Source organism: Sebastes umbrosus, chromosome 12, assembly GCF_015220745.1.
Source record: "Sebastes umbrosus isolate fSebUmb1 chromosome 12, fSebUmb1.pri, whole genome shotgun sequence".
Classification (NCBI taxonomy): Eukaryota; Metazoa; Chordata; class Actinopteri; order Perciformes; family Sebastidae; genus Sebastes; species Sebastes umbrosus.
This window is the reverse complement of record NC_051280.1, coordinates 16,715,121-16,739,569: the sequence shown is the minus strand read 5'-3', so window position 1 is coordinate 16,739,569 and position 24,449 is coordinate 16,715,121. Positions and strand designations below refer to the sequence as shown.

The 24,449-nt window shown below is 42.2% G+C and overlaps 1 protein-coding gene across 1 annotated transcript in view; it reads right to left on the bottom strand.

Annotated features, from left to right (window-relative positions):
- cdh2 (cadherin 2, type 1, N-cadherin (neuronal)) overlaps positions 1-24,449 on the bottom strand; it is a 72,442-nt gene that overhangs the window by 9,405 nt on the left and 38,588 nt on the right. The window contains exons 3-14 of the mRNA XM_037787142.1: positions 17,905-18,116; positions 12,556-12,723; positions 11,444-11,599; positions 9,889-10,033; positions 9,410-9,582; positions 6,903-7,040; positions 6,242-6,427; positions 4,531-4,784; positions 3,682-3,824; positions 2,379-2,612; positions 831-1,064; positions 447-586 (exon numbers count right to left, since the gene is read on the bottom strand). Coding sequence (XP_037643070.1) covers positions 447-586; positions 831-1,064; positions 2,379-2,612; positions 3,682-3,824; positions 4,531-4,784; positions 6,242-6,427; positions 6,903-7,040; positions 9,410-9,582; positions 9,889-10,033; positions 11,444-11,599; positions 12,556-12,723; positions 17,905-18,116 — 2,183 coding nt within the window. The remainder of the gene's footprint in view (positions 1-446; positions 587-830; positions 1,065-2,378; positions 2,613-3,681; positions 3,825-4,530; positions 4,785-6,241; positions 6,428-6,902; positions 7,041-9,409; positions 9,583-9,888; positions 10,034-11,443; positions 11,600-12,555; positions 12,724-17,904; positions 18,117-24,449) is intronic.

Genomic DNA, 24,449 nt, shown 5'->3' with positions numbered 1-24,449 from the left:
ACTAAAAGTAAAGAGAAAAAAGTATATGATTAGGAATGCAGCGCTCTAAAACTGCCTTTGCAAATGTCTACCATATTTTTTTTGCAAGCCAATCAGAGCAGCCTGGGCTTTTCAGGAGGGGGGGCTTAAAGAGACAGAGTGTTTCAGACAGAGGGTGAATACAGGTACAGTATATTCAGACAGACAGTATGAGGAAAAGAATGTTTTTTTTAACATTAAAGCATGTAAACATGTGTTAGAAACCCAAAATACAAGTATGAACTTGGAAATGAGCATGATGCTGTACGTTCCCTTTAAAATAACCAAAACTATTCTTACTTTGGCAAAAACTAAAATTGTGTTTATGTAGGACACAGCCGCTTTTAGTAAGAAGCAGATTGAGAAAATAGGTTTTCAGTTTCTTTAAAAATGACAACATAATTGTCTTCTCTCATTCTCATTCTTACCTGATCCTCCTCTCCTCCACCTTCCTCATCATACTTGAGAATGTTGTCTCTCACATCGTCCTCTGGGTCGATGAGGAGCTGCTTGGCCTGACGCTCTTTATCGCGGCGCTTCATCCACACCACAAACATCAGCACGAGAACTGATAGACAGACAGACAGACAGAGAGAGAGATCTCATATTACAAAACATAATAACTTACATGTTTTCAGACAAATGTAATCGGATCCGATGTTTTAGAGCTTGGACGGGGGCCTGATCGAGGCTATCTTTTTGGTAATCCCGCAGTAATCTAACGGTATCTCGGATAACGTTTAGCCGTCTTTATAATCCCCGCGTGTGTTCGTGTGATGTGCTGTGTTTGAGAGGGGCACTGAGACACTCACTGAGGAGGATGATGATGCAGAGGAGGATGGAGATGATGGCCCCGGTGCCCAGACCGGCAGCCATGATGTGTTGCTGGTCAGTGCAGTCTCCATTCATGTCGCACTGGCACACTTTAATCCGCAGATAGGAGGTGTTGGACATGGGCAGGTTGCCTGAGTCGGTGATTATGATGGGGATCTCATAGATGCCGGTTTCAAGGAAGCCAATCTTCAGGCTCACCTGAGCATAGTCACCTGGGAGATGAAGAGGACAAAAGCGTGAGCGGGTGGATCCACGATGGCTCCAAATACATAAGCAGTAGTGAGACAAGAGATTAAGTTACTCAATGTGTATGAAAATAAAATAACACCATGTTTCTTTAGCCGAGGAGTCTTTCAGAGGGGATTAAATCAAAACTCTGAATAGTCCTTTGTATAGGCCGTGTTCACAGTACGATTACACTCCTATTACCACAAATATACAGCATAAATTCCTACCTGGAAGTTGCATCAGCATATCTAATCCAAAACATGGTCGGGATTTAGATTTGGAGCTTATAAATTTACTGAATACCTTTTTGATAATGCTGCTTAGGCTAAATTCCCAGCTGCAATAATCCAAATGCCATTATCCTATTAAGATATATTCACTGCTTTTCAACTCACACTATCTAATAGCGAAACACACGACGAATGAGCTCCTACCACTCGTGTTTTTTATTTCAAATTAGCATAAACAATTAATGACTGCATGGTACTGTTAATATAATATTATATTGTCTCTCCCTGCTCTACCTGACCCCTCTGCAGTGTGCTGTTTACTCATGTTTCCAAAGTGTTGTTCAGAAGAATCACAGATAGCTCGAGCTTTAATTACTAAAACAACAGACTGCGGGATGTTTTATCTATATTGTTACATATTTTACAGTTTTCTTTCCAATTATTATATGCGACTAATTGAAAAAAATGCTGAAAAGGGGCATCTCTTATTTCATTTTCCAGTAACAAATTAAGCTGAATCAACGTCAAATGAAGATTAGTGTATAATAGTAGGGGTGGCATGATACGATATTATCACAATACTTAAGTCACGATACAATCTTACTGTGATTTTAAACATTTTGCGATATGCTTTAGTATTGCGAACAGATATATGGCGATATATTGTGATTTATTGCCTTTTTCCAACTACAAATTTTGCAGTTTGTCAACATCTGTTTATCTAATAAGATACAATCTTCACCGTTAATCTCAAGAGTTTTTATTCACATGTCTTGAGGTCAGAGTTCAAAGGACCCCTTTGAAAGTGACCATGCCAGTTTTTTTCCTCGCCAAAATTTAGCGTAACTTTGGAGCGTTATTTAGCGATCTTCCAGACAAGCTACATGACATGGTTGGTACCAATGGTACCTTAGGTTTTTTTCTAGTTTCATATGATACCAGTATCTTCACTCTAGCATTAAGACTGAGCCCGCTACAACCTCTGAAATAAAAGATCGATACTTGACAATATTGCAACGCAAACTATCGCCTTACTATGCTCCACCCGTATAGAACTCTGTGTCTTACCGCTGACTCTCGTGATGGTCCAGTTTCTCCTAACATCAGAGGGCCGGTGGGCTAACTCGAAGGCAAACGGCCCACCGTTGGGGTTCAGGTCTCCGTCGAGTGCAGTGATGTTGATGGCGTTTGGCTCCGGCTTCTCGCATATCTCCGTCTCCTGAGGGAAAACCTTGGGAGCGTTGTCGTTGATATCCATCAGGTAGATCTGAACGGTACCTGTGCCACTGGCTGGAGGTACACCTGCATGGGCCATAAAATGACACACACGACTCAGCACATACATATTTATGGGAAAAGGGATTTTTTTTTTTTTTTTAATTTACATATGGATGGGAATATATGCTATTGAAATGCCATCTCTCATTTTTGCAGTCATTATTCAGGCGACAGGGAAAAGTAAAGTATGGAGTTTATTCTTTGGGTCTCATGCTGTAATAAGACACTCTAAACAGCTATTTGCCGTAGTGGGAGAGGACCCATCCAAACTGCATACTGATCTGAGAATCTAATCTCAAGTGAGGAGGTAGGCAGAAAGAGGGAGATATCTGAACATTTGGGTAGTATGTGTGTGTGTGTTTCCGAAGAACGTCTTCCTGACGAAGGACACAGGATGGGAATACTAAAGCAGACAAACAGAGCCCACTGTCGCTCCTCTCAGGCTCCTCTATGTATTCACTCAGCTAAGAGGCTTTTTTACCATTCAGGCCACGCTCAAAGGAGCTAGTCATCCAATCCTGACCCATTAATGCTGAGAAACCTCTTTATTGGTAGAGTTTTTAAGCCTATTGGCCTAAGCTATGCTCCGCAGAACAGGGTAAACCTGAACAGAGGTAAATCCCGCCGGTGCAGGGAAGAGGTGAATGTATCCCCGCATGCTGGATGGTTCTGGGATTGCTAGCACATTAACCTTCAGCTAAGGTGGTCAGCGCTCCAGACACGCCAAGTGCCTGGCACTAGGTTGACCTTCAAGCTTGGAGGATGTCTTTGTGGCTGTAACAGAGTATGTTTTTTTTCCCAACAGATGCGGTGCATTTGTGAACTGACTTCAGGTGAAAAACATCAGAGTGGAAGTCAAAGTGATGCTAGGTGGAAGATTGACCTTTGAGAGGTAGGCTACATTAGACATCCGCTCGGATTTCTTTTGAAAAAGGCAGCATTATCTCCTCCTGAATGCTCTAACAATAATGGCCTGGAATAGAGTGCTTGTGTAACAGTTGGGCTAAAACACCCAGACCATGTAACCGGCGCATCACAGGGCTCAACGAGGAATTTTTTTGGTAACTGCAGCATCATTTGAATGGTTACATACCGCTGTCAGAAGCCAGGAATGTTGCATTGTACAAGCTGTTCTTCACAAAGGGCGACTCTCGGTCCAAGATGGCAATTGTTGATATACGACCGGTGTTGGGGTCAATCCTCAGCCAGTTGGCTGGATCTGAGAGTTTAGAGTATCTGAGGGGAAGAAAAGAAAAAAGAGGTTTACACAGTGATTTATAATCCTTGCTATTCAATTTAAGGTCAAGTCAGGAGTTATCTGCAAATAGTGAGAATCTGCAAATTCCCTATTTCCATCATTTTCACATCTTCTAAAAAAAAAAAATGCTTTTGTTTTTATTTGTTTACACAGAATAAATCATTCAGACGTCATGCATTTTACATAATTACTCTAACTTTTGAGAACCGCCTCACAGGGGAGACCAAACTGGCGTGTTGTTATCAGTAGCTCAAACTAATTTGTAGGACAAACCGAGAAATTACAAAGCTAGCTTATTTCACACGGACTGTTTTCAGGCTGATAAACTCTATCACGGCCAAACAGCTGTGAGGCAAACGGCGTTTGATGATGAACGGGAAAAGAAAATAGGGCTTGTTCAACAAGAATGAGATGCTGGCAAATGGTGTTATTTGAAGCAGGAATGATGCAGGAAGTGGCAAGTCATCTTAACCTCATCACGTCACTCCTGTTTCACACATAGAGTACAATATACAGGCAGTGATAAACCTACCAGCGTCTTTATTGCTGCTGTTGCCAGTTAGTTCAGCTAAATGTGTGATAAAACGTGATTTAAACATCTGTGCTGGATGCTTAAGAGAGAACAGGTATTCTAGGAAAGTACGCTATAAAACGGACTTAATTCCTATTTACTATAAAATCTACCTGATGTTTTGCTGCATGAAGCGATCAGGGTCCTGTGCAGAGAAGGTGGTCAGCGTCAACTCAGGCATCATTCCCTCCTCCACTCTAACCAGTTTGGGGTTGGGCTCGAAGTAGGGACTCTCGTTGACGTCTATCACTCTGATGGAGACGCTGGCGGTGGACTGGCGAGGAGAGTGGATGCCTCTGGCCAGAGGAACCTCGTTCCTCGCCTCCACTGTCAGCACATACGTCCTACTGAGCTCAAAGTCGATAGGCTGGAAAACAGTAACAGAGCGTATGTATAGAGAGAGTGGATCACACATCAGGATGCAGGATGAATTTTAACAAAACTGATTGGCGTTACATTTTTAGTTATGTGAAAGTGGTGAGAGTGCAACCCAAAGAACTAAAGCTTTTACTTCCTCTCGCCTGAAACATCTTATTGTGAAAGCTCACAATAGACAATGAGGTGTGATAAAGAGACTGTCTCCTTTTGTGGTCAGTTGAAGGATGCACAGCAGCAAGAGAGCTGGCAAAGGAGTTGTGCAACCGACCATTTCTGCATTTTTAAAATCACGTTCTGAGTTTGACAAATTTAAATTTACACATAATCCAAGCGGAGAATTCACTAGTCGCACTTAAACCATACTAATCATTGTCAGAAGTTATTTATTTTTTAAAATTGTAATATAGGTGACAGATCTGCTGCAGTGATCTTATCAGAACTGATCTCCTGGGAGTTACGTTACGCATCATTTAGAGACGCACCGATCGATAGGTTACCAGTCAAATCTGGTCGGTTGTCAGCTGTCAGTTGTCATTGTCAGCTGTCAGTTGTCATCGGCCATGACCAGTGACTGATCAGTCTCATATATCTGATTGATGGTTGTACACACTTCGGCACAGGCAGTAACACCACAGCCACACACACACACACAACATGCATGGCGTTGGTGTGGAAGTTCCTCAGCGTGAGTTTTTAACATCTGCAAGTCCAAAATAAACCGTGGGGGAAATTAACTGAAGGGAAACTTTGCCGATTTTCAACCGGCTTTGTATCGTTGCAATGTGGGTGGTGAGTACAAATGGCGGACTTCTGCCGCCGAGCGCCGGTAACACGGAGGGAAGCCGTTCATTTGCACATACCACCCACAAAAACGGCAAAGTTTACCAGTGTGTTGTTATATAGATATGTTGCACCTGTTGTCTTCTGGGAAAATTAATTTTAAACTAATGTCAGATAAAGTGGTTTCAGTTGGATTTTATTTGACCAGTAACCTGGAGCACTCTTATTTTTGAGATTTGTTTGAGTGAGAGAATGTCTTGTAACTTGGTGCAGTTTGGGAGAAAATGTAAGTTATTTAACAGTCAATGTTTTATTATGAATATACTATTGAATTCCAATTTTCAATGAAAGAAAAGTCACAAAAATGTCTGTGTATGCTGCCAATTATAGTTCTTAGAAAGAACGAAAATTGGCAAAAATTGGAATCGGCCAAGAAAATTACACTCGGTGCATCTCTAACAAAATGCTTCTATTCTTCACAGAACTGAACAGGACAGTTGGATTATTAACTCGCTCTCTTCATTAATGGACAGCAACATAACGAATATTCTAACTGCCAGATATTAATGCAGAGACAACATGCTCAAACCTCTCAATACAGCATACATATATTCACTATGTATCTCCAGGGGATTACAGAGGTGGAGTTTGAAGAGGAGGCCTTACCTTGACGACCGTTACCAGGCCCTCGTTAGTGGTCGGATCAGTGGGCACGGAAAACCTGCCAGTGGGGTCGCCCCCGGTGATTTTGTAGACGGCGTTCCAGGCCGGCGTGTTGGGCTGGTCCTTGTCAGTCACCGTCAGGTTGGCCACAATGACATTCACACGGTTTTCAGGCACCTCGCCGAAAAACTGCATGAATAAACCATGAACATACAGAGCAGCGAGCTGTTAGTGATACTGCTGTGGCAGCAGAAAAATACTCCGAGCACTGCCTCGCACTGCACAGCAGGACCAATCTCGGGTAAATAGACATCTAAGGTAACTTATCATGTCGTCATGGTCATCTCATTCCCTGTCCTCCCCTGATGGCACAACAGTAGCATTACAAATTTCAGCGATTCGCGAGCACAGTAAGTGCCTCTTCCACTCGGGCAGACATCCCAGTAGTTGCATGTGTCAACATTTGGAGGGGGATATAGCACTTTACGCATGGCTGGCTACTTGTATATCTGTATGGCTTCAGAAATGCTGGTCAAGCAGAACTAGGTAAGTGAGCAGAACCGGCGGTTGAGTGCATATATGGGGTGAAATAGGGGTCCTTGTGGTGCTATCCCCTTCGCTAAGATTGCTCTGTTGACTTCTCAGTTATGAGTTTGTTTCTTACCGTCTCAGCAGTAAACTCTGGTGGATTGTCGTTAACGTCGGTGACTCTGATGACAGCGGTGGCTGTGTTGGAGAGGCCGTACATGGGGTTGCCCTCCATGTCAGTGGCCTGTATGATTAGCGTGTACTGAGGCACTTTCTGGAGGGAAAGGGAAGAGAAGCAACAGCAGGATTAAAACACAATTCTTTGATCTTTGAACAATATACAGTAAGTCAATTCTGTAGCCATGTTGGGAAAATGTGGATTTGCTCACTGAATTGTCAGTTTGTATGTAAATGAGGTCAAAAGATTAGAAAAACCATTCGATATAATGCAGTAGAGCTGCAACGATTGATCGATTAGTTGTCAATGGGGCTGTCAATCGATATTATATATTCTATATATTTAATCGCGATTAATCTTATGATTGTCCATAGTTAATTGCGATTAATGGTAAATTAATCACACATTTTTCATCTGTTCAAAATGTACCTTAAAGGAAGATTTGACAAGTATTTAAAACCCTTATCGACATGGGAGTGGGAAAATATGCTGCTTTATGTAAATGTATGTATATATTTATTATTGGAAATCAATAAACAACACAAAACAATGACAAATATTGTCCAGAAAACCCTCACAGGTACTGCATTTAGTATCAACAAATGCTCTAATCATAATCTGGCAAACTCAAGTCAACAACAGCTGTCAGTGTGTCAGTGTGCTGACTTGATTATGACTTGCCCCAAACTGCATGTGATTATCATAAAGTGCGCATGTCTGTAAAGGGGAGAATCTTGGATACCATTAGAACCCATTCACATATCTTGAGGTCAGAGGTCAAGGGGACCCCTTTGAAAATGACCATGCCAGGTTTTCCTCGCCAAAATTTTGCACAAGTTCGGAGCGTTATTTATCCTCCTTCATGACAAGTTTCATATGATGCCAGTATCTTCACTCTAGCTTTAAAACTGGGCTCGCTAAAACCTAAAAATCACGAGTTGCATTAATGTGTTAAAGAAATTACTGGCGTTAAAACAAATTTACATTATCGTGTTATTATCGCGTTAACTTTGACAGCTCTAGTTCTCAACTGTTAAATTAATCGCCAACTATTTTGATAGTTGATTAATCAGTTCGAGTTATAAGAAAGTAAAAATTATTTGATTCTAGCTTCTTAAATGTGAATATTTTCTGGTTTCTTTACTCCTCTATGACGGTAAACTGAATATCTTTGAGTTGTGGACAAAATAAGACTGTTTTTGGGAAACATTGATCGACATTTTAACCATTTTCAGACATTTTCTGGACCAAACAACTAATCGGTTCATCAAGAAAATAATCGGCAGATTAATCGACAATGAAAACAATCGTTAGTTGCAGCCCTACAATGCAGTTTAACACAACACTGCCACAAACTACAGCTTCCACAATGACAATAGAGTTGAATCCACATCTCTCCAACATTTTCATTTTCATAAAGATGGGATTTGTTTCTGGCCTGTTGTTTTGAATTGTGTCAGACTTTATAATTGTCTCTAATAAGCTGGCAAACTCAATGCACATCAGTATAAATGTGAAACAAATCTGGCTAGCTTCTTAATTATGATGACTAATGGTGGCTTTTTATACAAATCCCATTCATTCTCTATGGGGGGATGTGAGTTTACGGGCGCACATGTGAAACTTGCACCTCTGCTATGTGCACCATCATGAAGCGAACAAATGACTCTTTTCACATTAAAAGCCACTCAGGTGACGGACCAGTTGCTAGGTAATGAGAGTCGGGCAAATTACTTTCATGGTGGCAACTGGCGGACATAAAACGGCGGCCCCAGGGCGGAAGTGATTGAGCAGCCACCTAGCCAGATTGCCCTCACAAGAATTGCACCAACTGGCTCCAGCTTTCTATATTATTCTATTTATTTTCTCAAACAGCCATGCGATCCAATTAAATGAAAGAGAGGTAACATTTACAGCACAGGAAATAGAGAGGAAAAGTAAAGCTTCTGCTTTGGAGAAAGAAAAAGACAGAGAAGGCGAGAATGAAGGAAAGGAAACATTTAGCTGCTCGGTGATGCACGCTGCCTCCTTGTAAGAGTAAATAAGTGTGAAAACAGCCAAGTGCATTTTCTACTTCTCATTTAGTTGGTAATCAACAAAATTCACTTTGGCTCATTAGTTCTCAGACAGTCTGGATATTAGCAAATATACTCCAGCTGTGTTTTGTCATCATATTTAAAAAACTGTTCAGCCCATTTATGTAAACATGAAAAACGGATTTGATGAAATACATCTACAACAGGCAGCAAATGCCAGATGAAAATGAAATGATATAATGGTTGGCCTTGCTAATGAAAGTCTCCCTTAAATGCTGCAGTAATTTTATTATTAGTCTGCATCCATAAACATTAAGTTGGGAGTGTAATGGCACCAACATTAAGGTGTATGAAATCAACAGAAAGAAAGCCAAGTCATAAACCAATGAACGAGAAGAGTAAGAATGAATGAAGGAAAGAAAGAAGCACCTCTCTGTCCAGGCCTGCCGCCACCGTAATGATGCCTCCCGTCTTGTTGTTGATGGTGAACATATTGGACGTCGGGCTCTCTGGATTCTGAGACAGGATCTTGTAACGCAGTATCCCATTAGATGTTTTGGGGTCGTCTTTGTCAACAGATGTCACCGTCATAACAAATGTTCCTACGGGACAGACAGGCAGAGACAAATACTTTTATTAGAAGTAGCGTGAATAGTAGCATATTGAACACTACTACATTTACAGCTTTGTAATATAGAAAATCCAATGTTCTTTCTTGTGATCTTAAAATCCCACCCAGTGCTTTAATGCAGCAGAAGCGATGTTAACAAAGTGGCCACCCCAGGAATGCCATCAATGCTGTTTGATCTGCTAACACTACGGCAGCGTGTGAAGCCGGAGGCTCAGACTACAGCCAATCGGTTGCTCATACAGTGAGACGCCGTGCTCGGCTTTATGTGGTACATTACCTGGCTTGGAACCCTCTGGAACGGTGCCGTTCCAGATCTGATGAGTGAACTCGGGCCTGTTGTCGTTCATGTCGATCACATTGATCACAATGTCAATAGGGTTTTCTACTTGGTTGCCGTTCAGGTCCACTGCGTGAGCTCTCAGCTGGAGGAAACACAAACACATCTGGGCTGTAGAACTGTTCAAGCAAGGACGATTCTCAACTGTGCAAACAATATATTTGGACAAAGCGCGAACTACTCTCTCAATGTCATCCCATTGAACTGCTGTGATAATTAACCCCACTAACTCATCACTATGAGTTGTTTACTGTATGTAGAAGAGCAAACGGTTCAGAAAATCCAATTTAATCAGAACAGCGTGAGAGGAGGAGAGGACTTCTGGTTTTGTAAAGACTGAATTCTTCCCACAACAAGCTCTATCACATGTACAAGGCCAAAGAGAAACACATTATTAGATTTACTCAGATACCTGCCACGGAGTTGACAACAACACGAGCATTTCAGCTGGTCGTCTCTTGAAACAAATACACTCTGATTTTATTCAGTACTGTTGCCTACACTGGGTCAGCACAGGTTCACTTCTGTTTTAGGAAAACAACTCTGATGTGCTGCATGTTTTTGCACTTCAAGTGCATCTTTCCTGCTTATGCACAACTGCAGGGTTGGTGCCTTACACAGGATTTCACTTCACTGACTTCGTGCTCTAGAAAATAAATATAGGTAATACAGTATATATATATATATAGAAAATCTACCAGCTATGAACCGTACACATCATATGCATTTGCGTGTAATGCCTTGCAGTCTAGTTAAAGTGTAAATCAATCAGTGAATTATACTGTATGTTCTCGACCTCTTTCCTAAGCGGCGTTTGTTGCTCTTTATACTTCATGGCAAATTACAGTGCATTACTTTACGTAAATATAGCTATGAACGGTGTACGGACGAACGGAGAACAGCCTTCAAACTCACACCACAGTGACAACTAAAACAATACTGAGCTGCTCCTGTATTGCTCTACAGTTTACAATTCAGTATGGACCTCTGTGAAGGTTTCCTTTTGTGAAAGTCTTTCGTGATCTTCAAAGATCGCGCAAGTTAAGTAGACTGTCTAATGCTGAAGTCTATCATTTAATTTTAACTACAACCTTGCTTGTCCACTGGTTTGTCTTAAAGCACATTCTTGAATAACATTAAAAACTAAGACCACTGCAGTGTAATGGGAGAACCACTAATGAATAAAGCAGCTCTGAAGGAGCTGGAGGTTATCATAATGTATCTAACACACCCACAGTTCAGTCAGCAACATCATGCTAAATCCCCTACATTCTCAGACGGATAAGTCAGATTTCCTGGGAGACCCCAGTCTTTATTAGGTCTGAGGAGACTGTTCAGACTACACATGACTCCTGAGCACATGACAACTGGCAGGAATGTACAGCACCTCCATAGAGAACACATTTCTCTTGATAAAGCAGGCTGGAAACACCATTTGGTAATATAAGGATCATTAATGAGAGTTTTGTTTTAAGAACTATTGTGTGTGACATACATGGAAGTTGGAGATGTGCTCTCGATCCAGGGGCTTGTTGACGGATAGCTCTCCGGAGATCGGGTCGATGATGAAGATGCCAGTGGGGGGCTGGTCAGCTCCAGGGCCTGTCACACTGTATCTGAGGGACCGGTTTTTGTCGTGGTCCGACCGGATCTGTGGGTTGAAAGATTTATTAATGAAAGCTGCAAAACAATGCTACAGTTAGCATAATACTGGATTTTGAACCTGAAATCATATCCACTGATATTTCTCTTTTAAAGATCCCTTAAATGTGGTAATTTATGTACTGACAGTTTATGTACCTGGGATGTTTACTCCATCACCAATCAGTATTAGTTTAAAAATATGTTGCTGTGTAAGTAAAAGAGTGCATATGAAGAGTGTGTGCATCTGACGTTCTGGCTTGGCTGGGCTGTCTATCCTGTTTGCCATGTAAGCCGAGACCCTCTGTGCCTACAACCCTGGATCCGTGCTGAGCAAACAGAGCATTTCCTCATCCTGATATCATCCATTAAAGCCCAGAAACATCCCCTCTAATATGGCCGGATTAAATATAATACATACAAATAGCATGTACAGGACTTAAAACTCGGTTAGGAAGTCAGCTTAACATGCTGAAAAAGGATCTACTTCTTAGCTGTCCCGAGTATTGCTTGTCCTCCGTTAGCCGTCCACCCACACCCAGCCCTGACCAGAGAATGGCTACAAATTAATTTGGCCGTGCGTGTCCTTGAGCCATGATAAAAGGAGTATAATATCTCAACAGGCAACCGAGGAACAATTGCGTTGGTGGGCTGGGCATTTCAGATTTCTCTCTGCTTCTAAATAATGCCAGGTTACATTAGTACCGACCGCCCCCTGAAACAAAAGATAAATAATACAGCGGAAAAAAAGTGTCCTAACCTTTAGCAAAGTGCTGTAAATATGAAGCATTTTGTTGAAACCGCAAGTCTCATGTCTGTGACCCTCTGAGTGGGAGCTAAGGGCAACGGGGAGCTACAAGGTTGTCATATCAAGCAAAAGGCATTTTCTTTCAAGTATTGAGAGTGGTGTGTGTGTGTGTGTGTGTGTGTGCGTGTGTGTGCGTGCGCTTGGGTGAGCTACGTTACCCGGACAAGCTCTTGCGGGAATGGGCCTCGTGAGTTCTCTGGGACATTGATTGGGGGGATGACCCAGTCTCTCTTCATGCGTTTGAGTTGGCTGTCCGTGTTTCGTGATGGAAACGCTATTTCCTTCAAATCCTTGGACATGACTGGAGGGGCAGCAACTTGCTGGACCTGTGAGAAGGAAATGATTTAGTTCAAGAGCTGAGTAGTGATCATATCTTTGTAGAAAAAATATGAGTACATCCATTTTGAGCCATGCTAGCAGCATGGCTCTACAGTATGTAAGGCAATGTTGGTCGGCTGATCGGTCTGCCACAGACTGAAACATCTCAACAACTATTGGATGGATTGTTGTAGGAACATTCAGGGTCCCCAGAGGATGAATCCTATGACTTCAGTGATCTCCCAAATTTTCATCAAGCACCAACATGAGGTTCACATTTGTGGTTTTGAGTGGGAATGTCTCTACAACTACTGAATGGATTACTATAACATTACGTATACAAATGTATGTCCCTCTCAGGATGAATTGTTTTCACTTTGATGATTCCTTAAAGGTGCTAATTGCAAAATTTGGAGCATTTATATCGCCTCCGTACGACTCCGTCCTAACATGGCGACAGCTGAGCTGGTGGCTCGCAGCTGATAGGGCTAACAATGCAAACAACGGCAACAGTGCTGACAGAGCACACGGCGTTAACACGGGGGGAACCGGAGGGTGGGTGCTACACTTCCGCGACTTCGCCGTTTGTCGGGACGACGTTATCAGCCTTAACCGCCGTATGAGAGCACAGTGCAGAGTGGCGGCCGTGAGCTAGCCAGTGGGGCACGCTCACATGCATTAAAAGGCACGTGCACCCGGCTATCACAACAACAAATCACAGAGAAGCTCAGATTACAACAAACACAGAGGGAGAGACTTCATTCTCTGCTCAGGTAGACATTACTCCTCTATATCTTTACATAACAAATCATTTTTTTGCTGCTATATTAACGCTCTGGATATCGTATAGAAAACCTTTAACGTTTTATCTAGCGCTATAAACAAGTCACAATTTCAATTTGTCCAATACCTGACTAAATTATTGCAAAATTTAATGGCATGACATACATCACATACAGTAACTGCTAGCATTGCTATAGACTTGTTATTATTTTTCCCCTTCGTCAATGAAAAACTCTTAACCCTTAATCCTGATCGTGTGACCATTAAGCTACAAACAACAGCAGCCAATGCCAACCCACATACTGAAGGGATACCTTACTACAAATAATAGTATCGTAGGCTGACTGATGATCCTTCCCTCTTGGTTATACCAAAGGAAATTGATGCGGTGATCAAAGGAAACAGGCTGCCATGTCCTGCAAAACTAATAAGCTCTTCCAAATGTCATTTAATACGCATTCAAAATGTGTGTTCAATCAAACATTTTATGACTGTCTTTGTAGCTTAAAATACCTACAGTACAACATGCGATGATATGCCTTGAAATGCTTTGGTGTGGCTACTGCAGCTGCCGCGCACCGCCGGCGCCGGTTTGCTTTAAATGGCAGACCTCCTCTTATGTCCTGATAAAATGCACCCACACAGACAGACCAGCTTCCATAATGGATCTGCCATCCTCCCTCGGCTGTAATGAATGAGATTTGAAACAAAGGAGGATGGTACCTGCAAGCCAGACACTAAACACACAGATGGCTCAAATTGCCTATGCCGCTCTAGAGACTGAGGAGACTGAAGTAGTGCCAGAGAAAGTTAAAATAACCTTGAACAAAACGAGGCGGGAAGGAAAACAGAAAAACAATATGTAAAATCCGTCAATGTCAATGAATGATAGCTGGAATTTCAATGGAGCTGTCACATCCCTTGAAGTGTCTTCCTTACTGTTGCCTGTAATTATTTGAATGTTGATTGGTTGTGAGGTAGTCCAGTCCTCCAAAATACTACAAAGAGTCCTATGCAAACACAGAAATTAATTACCACTTTGTCACCTTATAGCGTGACCCATATCCCACATGTCCCCCCCTTCTAACATCTGGGGAGCTGTCGCAGAGCTTCCACTAATCATGTTTGAAATCCGATTATACTGCTTTCACACATTGGAAATGCAGAGGGGCGAGCGGACTGATAGCGAAGGAGCACGCTTCAGAAATATCTATTACCCTATTAAAATGGGCGCGAGTGAGAGCAGTAATTATTTGCAACCTGCGTCTGGAATGATGAATGGCATGGTGGGTTTGCTCAGCCCAACACGCATCTATCTCTGGTGCGTTGGAGGTACCGAGCCTATCTACACTCTCCGAAACCCCCTCCATCTTCTGACTACTTCAGAGTCCAGGAGAGTGCTCGGCTGAGTGATGACCTGTGTGTGTGTGTGGGAAGAATTAGGCATGTGTGTGTATTTGCCCTTTTAGAAAAATTCTCCCTTTCAGATGTTAACAAATTTTCTCCTCACGGACAGCAGTGGAGCAGAGGTTGTAATAGAGGTGGAGACGGTGGCCGAGGACACTCTCTCGTTAATGAGGATATTGTTTGGTTGTCATTGATTAAAATGTTTCCCCAAGGCTGCCGCATTCATGGACTAATAAAAAAAATGTAATCGCTGATGTGATTAAGAGATGCGTGATGATTCATGACAATAATTGTGCTGGGGGGGAAGATAACCACTCGTGACCTCATAAACGTGCAAGATACAGGAAAGTCAATCCCTGATTTCATTACGGACAAATCAGGGCAAACCCAACAGCTCTCTGCATATACAGATCACTGTATGGCTGTTGATGATGCAGCTGATAATCTGTATGAACATGTACAGCCAATGTGCGGTTCTGTCATTTATTTAAAAACTTAAAAAAACCTGAAAGTCTCTGTTAACCTGTTTGGGACCGGTATGTATTCGCTTTTGACCAACCGACAACAATGACTAATGGTACCATTAAAATCACATACCTGCAGGAGTCCCTATAGTAAATGAGTGTCAGTGGCTAACGATGGTGTTTTGAAAAGCCACGAAATCATTACCGGCTACAAGTTTAATTCCGGCCCAGCAGACCGCCGCGCCCGCAGCACTGACAGTAACTACACATAACTGTCGGTATTAACTTTTAATCGGCACCCACATAAAGTACAACACCCCGCCTTTCCTGAGATTATCTGCCCATTCAGGAATGGCCACTTGTGGCCATTTGCTTAAGTGTATTATAGGGATACAAAAAAGACACGCACATTGGTCTTTGTAAAACAAACACGATTATTGTATTTGGGGGTGTTCATTAAGACACCACAAGGCTAATGATTTAAGATCTTACAGCAGTCATTATTAACATATGCAAATAAAGGCTCACTTATACCCTATGGGTTGGGTCAGGATAGAGAGCAGCACACAGAGTTGAGAATAGCAGAAGCACCGTTTCAACCGCAAGAACTTTTCCCCGGAAATAAGAACCTTTTGAGGAACTCATTGCGTTTTTAACCACAGGGACCACGGTGTAAACTAATTTCCAGGGACTTTTTACCTTCCATAAAGGCCCTGGTCGGGGGGGTAGTGCTTTCTGAAAGTACAAGAACTTTTGGGGTGGGGTTTGCAGGGATGACCTTTGCTGATTATGTAGCCGTAAATGTCACGGTGAGACAAAACCTAGCGTTTAATTTTCATGTTTTTCAACATGTTTTTTTAGATGAAACGGACCACCACCAGCAGCCCTCATTCCATGTCATGTGACTTTTTCATATGTCTGTGGCCGAATCTTCGCTGGTCTTTAAACCGCTATGGAAACGTAGACAACAGTAGGCTGAAGGAACCTTTTAGTTCCTTGAAAAGTAATCCCGGGACTTAAATTATCTGTTTCGGCCATAACCTGTGACCGGCCAATCAGTCTCAGATATAGCCGATTCTGTGCCGGTCAAATTTACAAGCATGCGCCGCACGATGGTTCACGTCGCGGGCTTAGTGGCGCATACCGTAACCGGCTATTGTCACAGCCACAAACATACAGTGTTGCCAAATTGCTGACTTTCTCGCTAGATTTAGCGACTTTTCAAATCCTCCTTGCAACTTTATTTGTAAAAAACGAGTAATGACAAATTTAGCGACTTATTCAGACCGTCAGGGAAAAGGTGAGAAATATATTCATATAGAGTATATTATAATTAATTTCCTTGCATGCTGCTCAGAGTAACTAACAGTCAGTAGGTGTGGGGTAGGCAGGAGGACGCCGCTCGCCGCAGGAGTGTGAGTTAATATAATATAATACACACACCTTTGCATTCTTTTGAATAGATACGGATTCATAAATAATTTTGTATAAATAAATACATAAATAAATACATAAATAAATAAATACATAGTTTAGATAAATAGTTGAATCTCTATAAAAGGCCTACATACACAGTATAGAATACATTTTCTTCTCTGATGTGTAAATACTATTTAGATATCATGTTCATAATTCATGAAAATACAATTGAATTTTCCATTAAAGAGTAAGTTACAAAAATGTTTGTGAATGCTGTCATATGGAGTTGCAGTTATAGAAAAAAAAAAATTGGAATAAGCAGGTCAGACTTTTATAAAAACATAAATCGGTCAAATTTGCAATCGCTGCATCTGTAGAGAATAGCGTGTGTGTGTGTGTGTATGTGTACGTGTGTGTGTGTAGCGTCACTCCTGTTGGTTTAAAGCAGCAGATATTATCTAATTGAGCAGGATCACATAATCCACTGGCACTGCAGTTAAAACCTCTACAACAACACCGCCTTCACCGGAGCTTCTTTTCATTTCCTGGTTACAAGGCAGACAGGGAGGACATGTGCAGTGCTTTTTCTGTGCACTTCCTCTGATCCTCAGCCAACCACAATGTTGACATATGAGCACACGGTCATTCTAACTAATTGCAGATGACTGCGCAACACGTCCAGCGGAACGGTTAGAACGGCGCTCTACAGCTCAGACAGATGCTTCCCGTCTTCCGAAGCGCTGAAAAGAGGTGTGTCCCCCTTTTGGATGATAAGGCAATAACCTCACAATCACAAGGCATGCTCACTGAAATCAACTTTATGAGGAGCTATTTTGCATCTGCTCTTGCTACCCACTGACCGTGTTGAGTATATGTTTGTGCTCCTACTAAATTGACACATTAAGTTTTAATTAGTGAGCATCCATCCAGTCTCTCGGAACACCTGCTACAATTTAGGGAACTAGTCATCTGTGAATGTGCAGTGTGCCTAATAAGCGTAAGTTATTTGGATGCGAGGGGAGAATTGATCATTCCACCTTTCTACAGCAGTAACATCAGTCAGACAATCAACAAACATGTCAGAAATGTGTGTGGGAGTGATGGAGGGATATTCACCTGCTGGCTGGAGAGTGTCAGCCTGACTTGGGCCGACCATTGCTGCTGAGTGGTGGCGTCACTGGCCTTGATCAGCAGCGGTGACTCAGGGAGCGTAGAAGGCTGAAGCCTCCTGGCAGCATAGACTACTCCGTCGGCCTCTATCCGGAAGTCAGATGGGTTACTGCATTCAAACCGCACCAGACCACCTCGGCCACAGTCCACAAACCTCACTGCAAGAGACGGAGACAGATAGATTTGAGTTATTTTTTAAAATTAACCCAGAAGTGAGAGGAAAAAACCTAGAGAAAAAATAGCGATGGAGACAAAGGAGGTGGAAGACAGACAGACAGCCAGACACAGAGGGTCCACAAAGGTTTTCTGATTCTCCTTCTCTCTCATACATTATTCACCTCAAGCTGTGCCCCAAAGGTATTGCTCAAAACAGGTGCAGTGGAGGAGAGAGTTGGAGGGAGAGAAAACTAAAGAAAAAAGGGAAGTATGGCCCCTTAAGGTCTATTAAAGAAGAACCTAAAACCCCCCAAAACATTACAGTAAATTAGACTGTCTAAATGCCCCACTGCGTTTGCGAAAATACACACAGCAGCGTGTATAAACATGTTTCTAGAATTCAACTAGATAAGTCTCATTTTATTTCCAGCTAAGGCCATCTCATGCTAGCTTTGTCCCCCATGACATACAGGGATGCCTTCCGCGGATGACTACCGATCCTCAGCTCCTCGAGAGACAGAAGTAAGTCCGTGTGATGTTTATTTCATCAGCATGTTTGCGCTGAGAAAAAAAAACAACACAGAAACTCGCGCACGCATACATACATACACGGCAGGCAGGTGGCTCATGGGGGCTCGAGTCCCACCGGTGCCTCAGTGGCAGAGGTACAACACCAGTTCATGTTACAAGTGAGTGACAGTGCAGCACAGCCTACGTAGCTCCTACACAAACACAAACACCTAAGAGCTGCATTGTGTGATCCTTTTGTGTGGAGATGTTTCCCTGGCAGGCCCCCCCCTCGTGTTTATAGCACACAAAACGGCATAAAGGAAAAGATAAAAATTCCTTCCGGCCACAGAGATCACAACGTTACCATACATCGCTTGTGTGGAGGCTTCTGCTGGTGCCGCTTTGAATTATTAAAAGGAGATGTGGAATTACTTAACAAAAGCCTTGGAGGAGGGTGCCTAATCTTCCTTTGTGCTGCTACCTTGGAGACCCACAGATGTCTCCAGAGTACTCGGAGCGCATCGAGTTCCTCTGGGCTCGGGGAAGAGGATGCAGTAGACCAGTTCGGGGTCCAAAGGAAGTCATAAGTTTAGCCTCCAGGCCTAATTTAATAGCATCACCCAAACACATGCAATCAATTGTCCTAAAGTGCACCACGCCTTACTACTAATAAATCTCTCTGTGATGACGGGTGAATTAAGCACGTTTTTCTTGCTGCTTGTAACCGCAGTCGAGGCAGATGTTTTCACGTTGATACCCGTAGTTCCAGATGTACCTGTTTGTTTTTAGTGAGCAACTAAAGGCAGACTGGCTGAAAGTAACACAGCAGAAGGAAAATATTCCTTTTAAAGTGTGTTTTTTAATGATAGCATGTGTGAGAGGTACAATGCAAGTAAGATAGAGAGAGAGAGAATGAATCAAAAATAGGAGGTTACATAAGGGAAGTTTGTCGTGCCGTGTAGTCGCAATGTATTCATCCTAAGTGAAGAATGAAAATGCAACCTTGCTATACTTTATCAAAAACCAAAACAGGGAGAACAAATCGTCTGCGAGGACCACGAGCTGCATTCCATTACAGCTCCTGCTAAAAGATTTAAACACTGACGAAACAAGAAAAACAGCATTGCAAACTGCACTTTTTTTTTTTTTACCTGAAGAATTGCAATTCCTCTAAATATTGCTCAACAGCCCCACAAGGTGAGATAGCATCGCGGGAGAGCCGGCGGGTTCCAATAATGAAGATGGAAGATGACAAGATCTTTCTTCCATACTGGAATACACTTGATATTGACCATCTCCTTCCTGGCTGCTTTTGTTCAATTACCCTTGACCAATTAGCTTTTTTTTCTCTTTGAACCTTGCAAAGCTGGCATCAGATAGATGACCTTCTCTCTCTGAAGGTTTTGCCTTAAAGCCAGCCGCCTGTAAACTCAAAGCCTTCAGGCAATCACCAGCAGCCCAAGTCAGCAGCTATTCAGACAGAGGGAGAATACAGAGCAAGGGACTGTCAAAATAGCTTCACAATGCAGCACAAGACAGTCCATAGATTTAAGGATTTCACTCCGAGCTGGGAAATGTCTCACTCACACACTATTCTGACTGAGGTGCTGATGCTATCAAGTGTTGCTCAGCAAGTCTAAGTAGTGCTGAAACTATTTGTTGATTAATCTATGGCTGCAACTAACAATTATTTTCAATGTCGATTAATCTGTCGACTATTTTCTCAATTAATCGATTACATGTTTGGTGTTTAATATGTCAGAAAATAGTGAAAAATGTTGATCAGTGTTTCCCAAAGCCCAAGATGACGTCCTCAAATGTCTTGTTTTGTCAATCACTCAAAGATATTCAGTTTACTGTCATAGAGGAGTAAAGAAACCGGAAAATATTCACATTTAAGAAGCTGGAATCAGAGAATTTAGACTTTTTTTTCTTCAAATTTACTCAAATCGATTATCAAAACAGTTGGCGATTAATTGCTGCACGACAATTGACAACTAATCGATTAATCGCTGCAGCTCTAGATTAATTGATAATTAAGCATTTCATAGTTCTACCTTCTCAAATATGAAGATTTGCTGCTTTTCTCTGTTTTATATCATTGTAAATTAACCATATTTGGCTTATAGACTGTTGGTTGGACAATAACAACGAATTTAAAGACATCCCTTTTGGCTGTAGGAAATTGTGATGGTCATTTTTCAACAATTTTTTTGATGTTCTATAGACTAAATTTTACATGAATCGTGAAAATAACCGGTATATTAATTCATAATGGAAATAATCATTATCGCTTATATAAATTAGTTGCCTGCAGGTAAATTAGATGCCTGCAGGTATGAGTTTGAGCAGCGTTTGCTAATGATTAAAAGGAACGGTCTGATGTTTTTCTCTACTTCTTCTTCTTCTTCTTCTTCTTCTTCTTCTTCTTCTTCTTCGTATTTAGGAGCATTCATCATTTTGTCAGTGAGTAGTAACAGGACACCAGTAATATGACATAATACAGTAATTTATAGACTACAGATGTCAGTCTGGCTCAGCTAGTTTGATATAAAAACAATAAAAAAAAAACTAAAAATGCTATTAACTCACTACTTATCAGAACAACCAGGACTGAACGCATTTAAGTGTCTCCTAATCTGAAAATGGGATTTGTGTCCACTGAAGCTGCAGCCCATGTGCTTCCATTTTCTGTCCTACTGGCTCTTTTGACTATATATTTTGTGTGAACATGTGGAGCAGTGCACTTGACAGCAGCGTCTCCCCCCTGTGAGTTATTTTAGCCCGAGCCTCTCGTTGAGCTAAGCTCCAGCCCTTTAACATTGTCTGAAATTTGGCCATCAGGACACCTCTGAGAGGCCCTTCAACAGTCGGCCCCCACGGCAATTGCCACACAAACTCCCAGCAGGCACGGCCATTTCCAATGATAATGAATGAGCATGTCCAGCATGCGTCTATTCATTTATCTGACACACTCTGGTGGCTTAGGAAACCACAGAAATGTGTAGTGTGGCACCGGTAAAAACCCTGGCTGCTGCAACTTATCTATATATCTAGATATATTGGCTCCCCAAGGTGCAGGGCTGCCACGCCCTATCAGACATGTCGTCATGGGCACAGCGATAAAGGCCTTTGGTTTGGACAAAAATGCCGATGCAGCAGAGGAGGGACTGGGGGTTGGGGGTTAAAAAAAAAGGGTGGGTGGGAGGAGGGGAAAACAGGCCTGTCAGCAGAAAGGCCCGTCCAACTAATGCCCTGCACCGGGGCCCAAAATTACCTCCGACTCAATGATCCTATTCACAGCTTAGATGCCCCCCCCTCGCTGACAAGCAACACAAAAACCCCGGCTAACCTCTCCGTAGTGCCAGAGTGCCTCTCTATTGTCTGCTCCATCACGTGATAACTCTAACTCAGACAGACACAAATAGTTAGAGAGAGATAGGGAAGAGGCAGAGAGAGAGAGAGAGATACATTTAATTTGGAGCATGGAATGTGGACTCCGTGACTGCACGGAGGCAAAGAAAATGTTCCACAATCTCAGCTTTTTTATGCCTGCCTGCCAAATGCACTGGCTGCAAGTGAGCGGACTGAGAGTCGCCTCTAATGTGCTGTAAATGTGACAAGACTCAAACCTCTCATGTGAGATCATCCCAATATAACCAATCATTCATTTCTGGAAAGTGAGGTCATTGACAGTTGAGAAATACTCAGCGTAGGTGTTTCATCAGTGGATAAATGCAGACCGAGGCAAATACCCCAGTGACAACACCCCTTCCCCCCCCCCCCCCCCCAACCCAACCCAACCCTGGCAAATGGTACGACACCGCCTGACAAAATGCATTATTCACAAATGAATGTGACCAGGTTTAGTACAGTGGCCTGCACTGGCGATGAGACAATGCAATATGAAGCAGAGGCTCCAGCTGAATGGTGCTGTGTGAGACATCCATGCCAGCGCCACTGTTTATAAGATCCTGTTAAGCCCCAGTGGAGCTCGCACTCTGGTACCTCAATTCAAACTGCTGTGATATGAAATTCTAATCCGAGTCCAAAATTGGGGAGAACATGCCAAATTAAGGTCAGCGTTCTCCAACAGCGTGCAGACTTTGTGCCCGACCACAAAAAAACACCCTTCACAGCGTATTCTGTAATTGCCCAATTATTGCACAAAACGCTAAAAGCACAATACACTAATGTTTTTTATTTATTTTTTTTTTTAAATAAGATCGCTGCTTTTGCTTTGCGTAATTGTGCATGCATATGTTATTCTCTCTAACTGTGCTTTTTTTTTTCTAATGCTATTATTATGAATGCTTATTATACAGCTTCAAGGCTGGCGAGTACACAAATGCTATTGTGCAACTTATTATAACCTATTCTTCACAATTATGGCTATTTCCATGTAGACACTTAAATAAGACGATATTTTTTAAGTAAGTTACAATGAAAAATTAATTTCGTTGCTCTCTGATCTGATTCAATCAATACAAATTTATAAACTATGCACATTTAAATGCCTAATTATAAAAATTACTATCAATTGTGTCAAGAATTAAGTCGATAACCATGTGGGAGTGATGGCATCATCAACCCCTTTTTACGAAAAAATAACCAGCACTGGTAGAGGAGGGATCGTTAAATTACACTACTGAATCAAGACATTTCTAAATATCCATGTATTCAAAGAAGGTGCGACGCAGAGAGGCGAGAAAAAGATATATTTCTGTTTTGAGAAAAATAGGGTATTCTTCAGAGAAAGTAAACTGTTTGTAGCTGCAGCTTGGATCTGGGGATGATGATACTGCCTTTTGCCAGACTAAGCCCTTGAAGGCGTTTTGCTAATGCACTGCACATTAAACGCGCAGAGCATTCCATGCATTTATAGCCGAGCCTAAAAATATGTAAGGGATTTGCATGAAAAAAAAAAAAAAAAACATGCAGTGTTTGTACTCCGTTCAGTGTCTCTAGCAATTAAGAAAACTAAAGAGGAATTGCATCAGAGCATATAAACACATTTAACAAGCAGCTGGCTCGTTTTCCTAGCTTGATTGCAGTGACCATTCCCTCAACACTTGGGTTTGTGTAGCTTATGCATATTGTCGGAGGTATGTTTCCTTCCTAACACTGCTGCCTCAATTAAAGAATTATGAGGAGGCCCTCAAAAGACGTATTGATACTACCTTCCCTTATCACACACACCCACATTGGTATACACACTGAGACGTTTAAGTAGCACGGGTGTCTAAGGAGGCGGCTATAGAGATTGCTCAGATTTTTTAAGCTCCCTTGATCTAGAAAACTGTCCCTAAGTAGAAAGGAAACTATTTTAATGCGTTTTGACATGTTCTTTCTTTTCTTTTTACAGTTGCATTTATATCACATTTGCACATGGTCATTTGCTCTCCCAGGGTGCAGCAATCATGTTTGACATCCATTGTATTTAAAGGACAATTACAAGGTAGGGCAGACTCCCCACCAGGCCAAGAGTCACCTCCATTTCTTTCATAGTGCCGAAGCTTCTCCCCCCCCATTCCTGTTGTGTCTCAGCGATGATTGGCCTTTTAGGACACTACCATTACCCTCTCCGCTGGCTGTCCCATGCCTACACTTCAGCTACATGCTTTAAAGACACCTGCTGGGCTCTGACTGAGCAGAAAGCTAGCAGGCTGCTGTGATCTCTCTAAACTGACATTCGGTAAGAGCCTCTTATTCCTGTGGCAAAACAAGAGGAAAAAAAAATGCATGATGACAGTTGGGCTCTTTTGAATAAGTAATATTTAGCTTTTTGAAAATTACCAATCTCGACGGGTTAGAAGTGGCGGGGA